Here is a 13,259-nt window from a genome sequence, read left to right as displayed (position 1 = left end):
AAATATTTAACTCAAAGAAAAATAACAATATGAACTGAGGAAACAGAAAACGAATAAACATTTACCACCACTGAAAGACAGTGCCCAGAAATGTTTCTAAAATAAGAAATCTACTTTAAAAAACAAGGTGATTTTTTGATGTATATAAATGATTAGAAAAATGGTGTACAAGAACAATGGAAATATACAAAAATGTTATTTTTATTATTAAAACTTACTTTTGACTCAGGTGCCGAACCTCACTTTCAACTAAATTAAAGAAGAATTTAAGCAGTGTCAGATGCAGCACCTTAGAGCCAATAACATTTTCAGAAATTTGATGACAAAAATTTTCATTGAAAAGGCAAGACCTGAAAAACATGAAACCAACAATCTATAATATACAAGAAATTCACTGAGTAACCTGTGGACAAAGTACTTCTATTTTAACTACATTAATATTTTCCTCCTTTAAAAAGTAAACCATGTCAAATATCTACAATTACTTATTAATACTGCAGATTTAATTTATTTATTTTTCAATGATTGTAATGCTTAACAATTATCTGGTATTCTGTACTCTTTAATTTGCTGATTAAAAAAAACACAGATTTATCCATTTCATTGAATTCTTTTGATTGAGATGACCAGATATGCTCTCAATTTACAATACTCTTCACAACCTTCCCTCTACCCAAGATTACTCTTTTTTATTATTTTAGTAAGTGAAGGTCATTTACAGCTGTGTCTTTACAGCTTTTAGAATTCAGTATTTGATTTCCTTTCCATCTTCTGTAGCAGTACTGTCCAACCGAACTTTCTATGATGATGGAAATGTTCTACAGGATGCTAAAATCTGACTAACGAAACTGAAAAGGAGCCCTGGAGGTACAGTGGTTAAGTGCTTGGCTGCTAACCGAAAGGTGGGTGATTCGAACCCACCAGCTATGCTGTGGGAGAAAGACGTGGCAGTCTGTATCCGTAAAGATTCCAGCCTTAGAAACCCTACAGGGCAGTTCTACTCGTAGGATCGCTATGAGTTGGAATCAACTCGACAGCAATGGAGTGCAACTGAGGGCCTGAACTGTTAATTACTTAGTCTTAATTAATTTTAGTTTAAACAGCCACATGTAGCTAATGGCTACTGTGTTGTATAGCACAATTCTATAGTATTTTTTAAAGAGAAAGTAAGCTTACCAGAACTCTAGGATTTAGAGTGATATTCTAGGCAATAACATTTATTATAATCGTCTCCCAACTTTCTTACCAATTGTATCAATGATGTATTTGTAACTTTCTACCTCTACCTCTTCCTTCCCTGCCCCCCTCTTTGGATAACATATTCTCTGGTTATGAGAGTCCTTAATAGCTATTAAGTCTAACAATTTGTTTAGTACTCAAATCTGTTATATAACATCTGCCACCCCCATACAGTTATTCAGTGTTTGACAACTACCAAAGATGGATATAACATAGCATGATGGTTTAAGACTGTGTGTCAACTTGGCTGGGCCATGACTCTCAGTGTTCATATGTGATCATTTCCATGAATGAATCTACTGTGAGTAGCCGAATAACTGAAAGGGAGTTTCCTTGCAGGTGTGGCGTGCATTCAAATATAAGCAGACGTTCCGGCTTTTTTGCTCACTCTGGATCCTGTGGCTATCTCCTGTTCATCTGACCTCTGGTTCTTGGGACTTGGACTATCAGCTTATCTGCCGATTTTGGAATCCATCAATCTTCACAGCCTGTAAGCAAGAGCCCTGCTCTCTGACCTGCAGATCTTGGGTTTGACAGCCCCTGCAGCTATGTTAATCAAGAGAAGCCTCTATCCTGATCCACGGACTTGGGACGTTCTAGCCTCTACAACCACGTGAGCTGTTTCCTTGATATAAATCTCTCTGTATATGTATTTATATGCATTACTGGTTTTGCTTCTCTAGAAAACCCAGCCTAAGACACACAGTATCTTTCCTTTTTTTTAACTTTATTATGGAATATTTCAAATATATACGAAAGTAGAAAGACTAATATCATCCAGCTTCAACAATGGCCATCTCATATCTAATCTTGCTTCATCTATACCCCTATCACTTTCCTAAGCACCCTCCCCCTTCTTACCAGTCCAATTATTTTGAAACAAAACCTGGGTACTTCTATTTATTAAAAAGTCTACTTTTTAAGCACCCAAATTCTATCTCCTTGCAGCATAAACTAATTCATCCAAATATTCATTAAGTACCTATTATGTTCTGTGGAGGTCTGGTGGCGCAGGAGTTAAGCATTTGACTGCTAAGCAAAAGGCTGGCAGTTCAAATCCACCAGGCGCTCCTTGGAAACCTTACAGGGCAGTTCTACTCTGTCTACAGGGTTGCTATGAGTTAGAATTTTTGATGGCAATGGGTTATTATGTTTTGGAGCCCTGGTAATGTAGTGGTTAAGAGTTCATCTGCTAACTAAGAGGTCAGCAGTTCAAATCCACGAGCCACTCCTTGGAAACTCTATGGGGCAGTTCTACTCTGTCTATAGGGTCACTAGGAGTTGGAGTCAACTCAACAGCAACAGGCTTTTTTTTTTTTTTTTTTAATGTTCTAGGAAAGAAGTCCTGGTGGTTTGAAACCACCAGTGGCTCTACGTGAGAAGATGTGGCAGTCTGTCTCCGTAGAGATTTACAGCCTCAGAAACCCTATGGAGTTGTTATGAGTTGGAATTGACTCAACGGTAGTGGGTTTTGGGTATGTTCTAGGCATTAAATTAGGCACTGGGGATGGAAATGTTTAAGACTGAGTACCTACTTTAACAAAGTCACAGGCTGGTGTGAGTGACAAACAACTTCAAGGAAAGGTTAAGAGTTAGGAAGCAGCATCTGAGCTGTTTTAAAGGATAATTTGGGGTTGGTCAGATATTTGACAAATGGGCAGGGATGGGGAAAGGCTGAGAAAACCCAAGAGCAAAGGGAGAGAAAATGGAGAACAGTTCAGTAGTTGGGCACATTTGGAAAAGTGATGGGGATGAGAAAGGAGGCATCTACAAGGGCTAAATTATGAAAAGTCTTACATGTTTTGCTAAGGAATCTGAACTGTCTTCTATAGGTGACGTGTGAGTCAATGAAAGACTTTAATCTGAGAAATGACAAGATTACTTGGAAAGAGCATACAGGAGTACTGTGGAAGATAAAGAAAAAAGGAGAATCATGATCAATAAAGCAACTATCTCAATAGTTCATGTAACAAACGATGAGCAATTTTAAATAAAGGCAATGGTAGTGAAAAGGGAATGGAACTAAAATTAAGAAAGGCATCAGCTACACAAACCATATTTCCCTCACATCCTGTGCCTGGTGGGTTAGTACTGTTGTGTTGGTAGCTTACATCTTGGTCACCTTCAAAAGTGCAGAAACTGTTATTTTATTTATCTTTGTATCTTTGAAATGTAGCTTAGTGCCTGGCTCCCAGTAAGTAATCAATAAACATTTGCTGAAAGAATTAGTAAATACATGATAGCTCCTTCAAATATATCACAACCAGAATGGCAAATGAATCTTTACAATCCAAAAAGTTAACCATATGTCTTTCTCTCTCACCACAATGGACCACTTGAAACTGAGCACTAAGTTAAAAAGAAAGATCTTCCCAGACAAAGAAGGACTATCAGATACCGAGTGTTATCAGAGTAGAAAGGGGAAAATGATTAATTTTGTTTGTGAGAAAGGAGAATAAATAGGATTTCCAGAGATTGTAACATTTGGAAGGCAAAGGAAGGGTATATATGCTGTTCACGACGTTTCCACCGGCTAATTTCTTTTCAGAAATAGCTTGCCTACTATGATTTTTAGTCACTATGATAAGGATGGCACTGGACCAGACAACGTTTTGTTCTGTTATACATAAGGCTGCTACGAGTCAGAGCTGACTTGATGGCACTTAACAACAACACAACATATACTAGGCAGAAGACAGCATGTGTAGAGGCACGAAAAAGATGACATATTTAGGAAACATTAATTTCTGTTTCAATATTCAAATTTCTAGCTGAAAAAATAAATAAGAAACACTGAAATATATTGTATACAGTTACAAATGTTTATGCTTTTGAGAACCAAAATTTGATGATGATGTGCATATTCAATATTATTTCCTTAATTTTTAAAATAGTACCTATACTTATCATTTTATTAAAAATACATACATACTGCACCTAAGTAGCTCCCAATATATAAATGGATTATTTTCTAAAAATTTGTTTTTTTTAGAAATTGGTTATTTGCTATAGAAACATGTTTTCCCAGGAAAGCAAATACTACTGATTTGGCTTGCAGTGAGCCCATAAAAACATGTTAGCCAAATCTGTGGTCCAGTATATGCATTCATTTATTCATCAAACATCTATTTTTTAAATAAGCAGATTGACAAACAACCAATTTAAGACTCGGCCTTTTTATCAAAGAGTTCTGTGATGAGCACAACACACAAACATACTCCAAAAAAACCAAACCCACTGCTGTCAAGTCAACTCTGACTCAGCAGAATATAGGACAGAGAAGAACTATCCCATAGGGTTTCCATGTCTGTAGTCTTTATGGAAACAGGCTGGTACATCTTTCTCCTGCAGAGTGGCTGGTAGGTTTGAGCACTGACTTTTGGGTTAGTGGCCAGGAGCTTAACCACTATGTTACCAACTTTTTTCTTAAAAAAAGAAATGTACTTCTTTCATCAGTATCTAAAAAATATGTAAGTCCTAGTTAATAAAATTTAGCATCTTCATGTGAAATTTCTTACCTGATAAGCACTTCTACTAGAGACCATGCTCCTTTCATGCAAGTTGGACACTGAAACAGCTCTAAGTAGTATCTTGACATGGCTGGGGACTTCCAAGGAGGATGTAGGTGAAGAAGAGCTGACAATACATGAAAGTATCGACCAGAAAACGTACCCATGTTATCCTATCATTTAAAAATAAATAAATATAAACTACTATAGCTGAAAGTAGTTTCAGCACATAATTTAATCTAAAATTATAACAATATCCTGGGCCTAACTTTCTTAATATATGTGTTTTTGACAAAGGATACCAGATGGAAGTATCACTTCTAGCTAATTAAATACTTCAATGGAGAGAGAGGTATGCTTTAAATATGTGTCTACACATTAGAAAATCTTAGCTATTGGGACTAACTTGTATGAAATATCCATTTTCTTTCTCATGATTATAGCAAGTGAGATTAAGAGTTCCCAAATGTCATCTAAAAGGAACTAAAGGTAAGAAACTTTTCATGGAACACGATTATTTATCACCAACATTTGTCTGGCAAAGCTTCCTCAGCCTATTATTTTTCTAAATTGGCACCTTGATGAAGAACATGATTGGAATGCTACCTTTGAAAAGCTGCTCCTATTGGTTTTTACTGTTTCAGGAGTATGTTTATTCTCTACGTATACTATGAATAAAAATGATACTTATCAATGTTCTAGAGGAGTAATTTATCAAATGCCATCCTAGATCATTGTAATCTGATGTCTATGTTAGATACTTTACTCCCACAGAAAAAATCAGATAATTTTTTTCAAGAGAAAATTATCTCCCATATTCTGCGAAAATAATAAGTTAAAGCACTCAGAGTACTACATAAAAAAAAAAAATAGTATACCAAAAAACCAAACCAAACCCATTGCCATTGAGTCGATTCCAACTCATAGTGACACTACAGGACAGAGCAGAACTGCCCCATAGGGTTTCCAAGGAGCAGCTGGTGGGCTTGAACTGCCCACCTTTTTGTTAGCAGCTGAGCTCTTAACCACCGTGCAGTATAAACAGTAAATAATACAAGCTGGTTTCAAAAAGACAAAAGTTTTAAAAACAGAAAAAAGTGGTAATAAATGTGTACCTCATTTCCAATTAAAATGAAAAAAGAGAAAATAGCGTGTAAACACATAAAAAATGGGGAGATGTTCGCATTTGCACATTCTTTGAAAAAGACTGTGCACACTTACGACTCCGTGCTTACCTGTAGAATGTTCTCTAGAAGAGCATGAAGAAGGCACACAGGAGGAATATAATGTGCTTGCAAAGAGGAAAGCTCCTCAATTGCTTCTTTAAAAAACTGTCCTTCTATAAGGCTTTCAATTAAATTTAATATGCCTCTGGGAAATTCAGCATTCTTAACCTAAAAAGGAAAGCTTCTATGATTCAAAGAGAAGACTGAAATTCAAATCCTGAATTAGGAGTTGTAATTTCCTCATCTGTAAAATGTAGATAATTCCTGCCCTCACTACTACACAGAGCTGTCATGTGGTTCAAAAAGGATGACGTATGTGTTTTACAACTATACCCATAAAAAAAATAAGGCACTGCAAAAAAGATTATTAATTACTATATTTATTATTCCCTGTTGCCTTAAAAAATACTTCCAAAAGAAAACTCTTAAATGGAATTTGCAAGGTTTGGTTGATACTGAGAAGACCTCGGCCATAGCTGCAACGATCCTAATATAGGTATTTTGGTGTTCAATTTTTTTTTTAACTTGTAAATAAATTATGCCTATTAAGATATACTTAGTATATTAGGATATCATTAAGCACTAACAATATTTACAAAACCTGACAATTGCTATAGTGTCATAAAATTACATGGGGAGTGTGCATTTATATAACTCTAAGAGTTCCGCAAAATACATTTACATCAGTCAAAATACTTTTAACGATAAAAGTTATCAGTTGAGTGAATTATTAGAGTCAAAAATACTCTGAAAGACTATATGGAATAAAACAAATAATTTTAAAGGAATGCATAGTGACATAAAGGAAAAAACACACTTTTGTAAATATTGTATTAAAAAATTTGATCTAAAAGTAGTAAATATAATACTTGTAAATGTGACAGCAGGGAGGGATACATATCTCACCTGTCATGAGTGCAAGGTAAATTTTTAATACCGGTGGTTAGGTTCTACTACTATATGGAGAAAAATTTTTTTGGAGCTTTTTCATTTCTGAGTAGAGAAGCTATACATCAAATTTGATAGAAAGCTTTATTGTACGGACATCAGATTTCTTTATATTAAAATAACTAAAAATAACGAAAGCAAATTTTTTTTGCTCCCATTACTGCTTTCACTCCAAGTCCCTTACCTCCACATTGTACACTGGTTGTTTATCTGTTCTAATGCAGTTGTATCTGACAGCCTATAAAAGAGCAACCATAAAAGAAAATTAAACATTTTTAGGTCAAAAAATACAACTCAGCTTATGAAGCATAAAACCTTGGCCAAACTTACAAAACAGACTCGAGAGCACATTAATAGGTGTAATCAACCTGCTAGCCATGTTTACTCAGACCAGTGACTTCTATCATTTTAGGGTAACAGAACTCTTATGAGTATACAAGTTTCTCTATTTCTCTCTTCTAAATTAAAATAACTTAAAAGAGAAAGTCAGATTCACTTTAAAGACCTGAAGATATCCATTGTTCTTATTTTTTTAATAATGAGAAATACATGCAGAGAACACATTGTATAAGGGCCCATACAAGAAAAAAATGCCAGTATGTTTTCTATGTAATCATATCTGAAATGTCACTATGTTCCACTATTATTTATTTTATTGTGTTAAAATATATACATTGCATAAAATTCACCATTTTAATCTCTTTAAGTGTACAATTCCACAGCATTAAGTACATTCACAATGTTGTCCAACTATCACCACCGTCTCTTTCCAAAACCTTTTCATCACCTGACCATACTAAATGTCAGTAAGGATGTGGCGCAATTTGAATTCTCATGCATCCTTGATGGGAATGCAAATCATACAGACATTTTCAAAAACAGTTTGGCAGTTTCTTATGAAGTCAAACATAGACTTATCATACAACCCAGCATTCTCATTCCTGAATATTTGCTCAAAAGAAATGAAAACATATGTTCACACAAAAACCTGTAAGTGATTGCTTATAGTGCTGTGGTGAGATTTTTGTACATGGCCTTTCTAGCCATGGTCTTATAACTCCCAGCCAGGTGACTGTGTGATAGGGTAACTGTGGCCCACCAAGGGGAATGGTCAGTTCTCCTCAAAAGAGAGCCAATTCCAGAGCAGAGAGGAGAACCTACCACCACCACCAAGCAAGGACGGACCTGCAGGAGACGGAGCAGTGGACGTCCCAGCCCATGGAGCAAGAAAGCTGAGTGCCTCTAGGCAGAGACTGAGGGCCAGGGAAAGTCTATGCCTGACCTACGAATTTGGGACTTGCCAGCCTCCACAACTGAGTGAGCCATTTCCATTATATGGTTTGTGAGCTCTGTGAGAAGATCCGGTGAATTAGGGAACCCAAAGATGGGGGGGAAGTACTGAGGCGAGAGGGAGTAGTTGATCTTAGGGATGGTGTGGTACAGCAGCTTGGAAAAGTTAGACATTTGTGACATCTTCAACCTTCACATCATAGGAACTGGCTTTGTGATCCTTATAAAAGAAATTATTCATTTAAGTGCCCTTATTCATAATGGCCAAAAATTATAAACAACTCAAATATTCTTCAACTGGTAAACTAATAAGCAAATTACAGAAACTCCTTATAACAGAATAATACTAAGCTCTAATAAAAAGCTGACTACTGATACAACTAACAACAAGAATGAATTTTAAACGCATTAGGCTAAATCAGGGATTGGCAGACTTTTTTGGCTTTGTGGGACAATATGTATGCTTTGCAAATACTCAGCTTTGCTGCTGTGAAAGCAACCATAAACAATACATAAATACATGGGCATGGGCAGATCTGGCCAGTGGTGGGTTTGCCAACCCTTGAATTAAATGAATGAAGCCAGACTCTAAAAGAAACATACTGTACGATTCTACTTAATATGCCATTCTGGAACAGGTAAAACTATAAAAACAGAAAGAAGATCAGGCTGAAAGAGGTGGGAGAGGTTGGCTACAAAGGGCATGAGGAAATTTTTAAGGGGGTTGAAACTCTTCTAAATTTTGACTGTGGTACTGTTTACTTGACTATATGTATTTGTCAAAACTCATGAAACTATACATTAAAGTTGGTGAATTTTGCTCTATGCAACTTGTATCTCAATTTTTAAAAACAGTAAAAAATTGAAGGAAAAAAAACTCAAAGGTATAGCTTTTCTTATGTGTGACTATCCAATTAGTAATAATTATAATCAGAAATAATACCTAATATTGGCAAGGGAGTAAGAAAATAAGTATTACTTTAATATACTATAATGAAAGTATAAATTCCTCTTTGGAGGACATTTTAGCAATCTGTATCAAAATTTTCAATGTGCCTATCAGAATCAGCAATTCTGCTTCTAAGAATTCACTTTAAAGAGGTTGTCTCATAAGTCCACAAAAACTTACGTTTTTGTTTGTGATGGAAAAAACAAACAAAAAAACCCAAACTGGGAAACACTTAAATGCCCCTAAATATTTAAATAATTTGCAATACATTCAAGATATGGAATATGCAGCTATTAAAAAGACACACACATTCTCTCTCACACACACCCACCATATTTTTACACAATTAACGCTTGCCTTCTGCATTTGTTTGCCAGCTGTACCCTCCCCCAAGAGGCTCCCTCACAAGCATCACCATGCCAATACTCTTTCAAATGATGCTGTAAAAAAAATCAGCACAGCGCACTTATGAAAATATCTTAAGGGGGAAAGGCATGGCAGGCAAACAAATACAGAAAGCTTAGCTTGTCTGTGCAAAAATACAGTAAACAGCCATTAAGCTGTCTATAATACATACACAGTTTTTTAAAGAAGTTATAGAAAAGTACACATACTATGATGTAATTTTGTTTGTATATATTTATACTTATAGATGAAGATTGAAAATCTTTTAAGACTCATCAATTAATAACAATGGTTACCTCAGGGAAATGAGACTGGGGGTACTTTTAAAAACCTATGGTTAAGACTACTTAATTTTTTAAATAAACAAGTATTATTTTCACAGATAATTTTAAGTTATTTTTAAAACTGTGCTTCCCAAGATGATTCTTCAACAATTTGAAAAGTTTTATGACATGTTATTTTTAAATAACCTGAGAGAAGTCAATTCAAAGAGTGTCAAAGAGGTGAGCAGATACCACTATGATTCAACCACAAGATCAGCCAAGCCTTGATCAGCACTCACCCAGGGACAAATGGTTTAAATAAATCTAGACAATTATGCTTTCACATAGAGAAAAAGACACAGGACTGTGAAGTGTTACAAATCAAAGATCTTATTAATGTGAAGGAAAGTCTCAAATAGAAATTGTGGCTGTTGATGGAGTGGTATATTGATGAAATCATTTCAGAATTCAAGCTAAGGATATATAAGAAAGGCCTTAAACATGTTTATATATTTTGTAATCTAGTAATTCTCATAATTTTAAAAATAAACTTCAGGTTCAACAAAACTATCCATTACAGCAATACTTACATCAGAAAATAATTGGAAACAGACTAAATACCGAGTGATAGATAGTTAAATACATTACTATAATTTAACATATACATATTATACACTCTTAATAAAACCACCAAAATGATTATTGTGAAATAGCTAAACTGACTCTAGAAAAATAAGGAAGACAAACAACTAGAGAAATTCTGGAAATGAATAGAGAAATGCTAATCACACTTTTTTTTTTTAACCTATCAGATTAGCAAAAACAAGTTTAATAACTGTTGTAATGAGGAAACAGCTGCTTATATATATTTACAGTGAGAAGATAATCTCCCACAAAAAAAAAAATCAGGCTACTGACCACAATCCTGAATCCACACTTATCTCTCCTATGACAGTAGGAATTTGCTAAGGAGCATCTTACATACTGGAGGCTTATTGCTGTTATTGACAGCAGTCTTCGACTATCCTGTTTCTTTAAAATGTGCTTCAGCTTGGCACCATAATTTACAAAGGTGGTTACTCCTAAATTGATTGAATGTTTTTCTTAAAGGATTAAGAGTCTTAGATACGTGTATCATGAAAATTATCTTTTAAATGAGAAAATAAGATTTTTTTTATTTAAATGAACTGAATAATTTAAGTGGCCTTAAAACCCTATAAACCACAAATTCTTTAAAAATGGATATACTATGTCTTAAAGACACATCCTTTAAAAGCAGAAAAGTACAATCAAGAAATGAATTCAGTATGATAGGCACTGTATTACCTTATAATACATATTCAATAATTAATTTTAACTTCACAGTGAATACTTAAATTCAAAATAGTCTGTTTGAATATGTATTTGCTTAATGAATCCAAGCTGTATAGCAGCATAAACTCAGTTCCACCGTACATTATCAAATGCTACCCAGGTACCTAATAATCCACAAGTTATTTTATACATGAAATCCTCTTTCAGAAACAACTTCTAAGTGCCACAGTAAGCTCTAAAATTCTGATAGCATGATACAACAATGATTTATATCTAGTATTAAAACTCCATATCGCACATTTAAATTATTAAATTTGACGTAAGATATGACTTTTTAATATACAAGCTAAAGGCAATGTCTGTGAAGATAAAATGAATTTAACCTAAGGCAAACACATAATTTATCTGTGACATTAAAAAAAATCCACTGCCGTTGAGTCAATTCCTACTCATTGCCATCCTAAAACAACAGGGTAGAACTGCTCTGTCGGATTTCCAAGGCTATAATCTTTATGGAAGCAGACTGCCACATCTTTCTCCCGCAGGGCAGCTGGTGGGTTAGAAAAGCCAATCTTCTGGTTAGCAGCCACATGCCTTAACCACTGTGCCACCAGGAATCCTAATCTGTGACATTAAACAAAACCAACCCATTACCATCGAGTCAATTCCTACTCATAGCGACCCAACAGGATAGAGTAGAACTGCCCCATAAGGTTCCCAAGGAGTGGCTGGTGGATTCAAACTATTGACCTTTGGATTAGTAGCCAAGCTCTTAACCTCTGCATTATCAGGGCTCCATCTGTGACATTAAAACCAAACCAAACCCGTTGCTGTCGAGTTGATTCTGACTCACAGTGACCCTATAGGTCAGAGAAGAAATGCCCTATAGGGTTTCCAAGGAGCAGCTGGTGGATTTGAACTATCAACCTTTGGTAGCAGTCAAATGCTTAACCACTGCACCACCAGGACCCCCTGTGACATTACTGATGTATAAATAGCAGAGATACAGCATATTTACCAAATGTTCAAATACATAACTGTTCACAACAGATTAATGAACTAAGAACATTATTTAAGACATATTAAACATAATAAATCATATAAACTATTATATTTTGGTTACATTAGGGAGGGACAGGAAATTATACAAAAATTTTATTATGCTAAATTTTACCTGAACTCTATATATGTGCTTCCTTAAGGCATTTTTCACTTCTGTAACTTCCAGATCCGTCTTGATAACTCTGGTTTTTACTTTTTTGGTATAATTAGTAAAAACAGAATTCTTCACTTCTTTCTGTACATATGTAAATGAATTTTAGACAATGTACCAAACACAGTGTCAATACAAATGATAAATATCACAATGGACAATACAACCCAAGATGAATACACGCATACAATGTTAACTACATGAAATTTCTTCATAAATCATATTAGATCAAGATTGCATAGTGAAAGAAAAAGGAAAAAAGCAAACATTTTAATTTGGCAAGTTTAACCTGATTTTTACACACATACTTTCTTAAGGTATTATTCATTTTAACCTGTTCCAAATCTTTCAGGAACCTCTTTTTCTGTTTGTTGCCATATTCACATAAAATAAGATTTATTTGCCTCTATCATTTTCCTGAAGGTCTTTCTGAACACGTATATAAAAATGCTGTGGTTAAGACTGTAAAATAAAGTCATACTCTAAGAAAAATTAACTCAAGGAGGATCTGATTTTACAGACAGCTTATCTTATTAAACATGGTCTGTATTATACCAGGGAAGGGTAAGATAAAAATTAGAATTTAGATTAGTATGTAATATGCAATCTACATAGTCTTAAAGCATTTTCCATTTTTAAAAATTCCATTTCTTGTTTTTTCATTTTTGTTGATTCAGACAAAATAAAATCCATTTGAATATTTTGATTATTAGCTCAAAATTGTGTATACACATAAAAATACTTCTCATTGTGGACTTAAGTTAATCATAATATAAACTATTAATAGCATCCCAGATCAACTAAAGATGATTTTTTTCATAAGACATGCAGGTTATATTTAATACAGCAAGTAGTCATAAAAATCATATTACATGTTTAGTCATACTAGGGAAGGGTCAGAAA

General features: G+C 34.6%; 1 protein-coding gene across 2 annotated transcripts in view; it reads right to left on the bottom strand.

Annotated features, from left to right (window-relative positions):
* SLF1 (SMC5-SMC6 complex localization factor 1) overlaps positions 1-13,259 on the bottom strand; it is a 77,744-nt gene that overhangs the window by 32,279 nt on the left and 32,206 nt on the right. For both annotated transcript variants that reach the window (XM_049867927.1, XM_049867932.1), the window contains exons 8-12: positions 12,318-12,440; positions 7,107-7,160; positions 5,984-6,142; positions 4,758-4,921; positions 219-350 (exon numbers count right to left, since the gene is read on the bottom strand). In XM_049867927.1, the coding sequence (XP_049723884.1) occupies positions 219-350; positions 4,758-4,921; positions 5,984-6,142; positions 7,107-7,160; positions 12,318-12,440 (632 nt within the window). The remainder of the gene's footprint in view (positions 1-218; positions 351-4,757; positions 4,922-5,983; positions 6,143-7,106; positions 7,161-12,317; positions 12,441-13,259) is intronic.

Source organism: Elephas maximus, chromosome 2 (assembly GCF_024166365.1).
Source record: "Elephas maximus indicus isolate mEleMax1 chromosome 2, mEleMax1 primary haplotype, whole genome shotgun sequence".
In the NCBI taxonomy this organism is placed as follows: domain Eukaryota; kingdom Metazoa; phylum Chordata; class Mammalia; order Proboscidea; family Elephantidae; genus Elephas; species Elephas maximus.
This window is presented reverse-complemented; position numbering and strand designations above follow the sequence as displayed.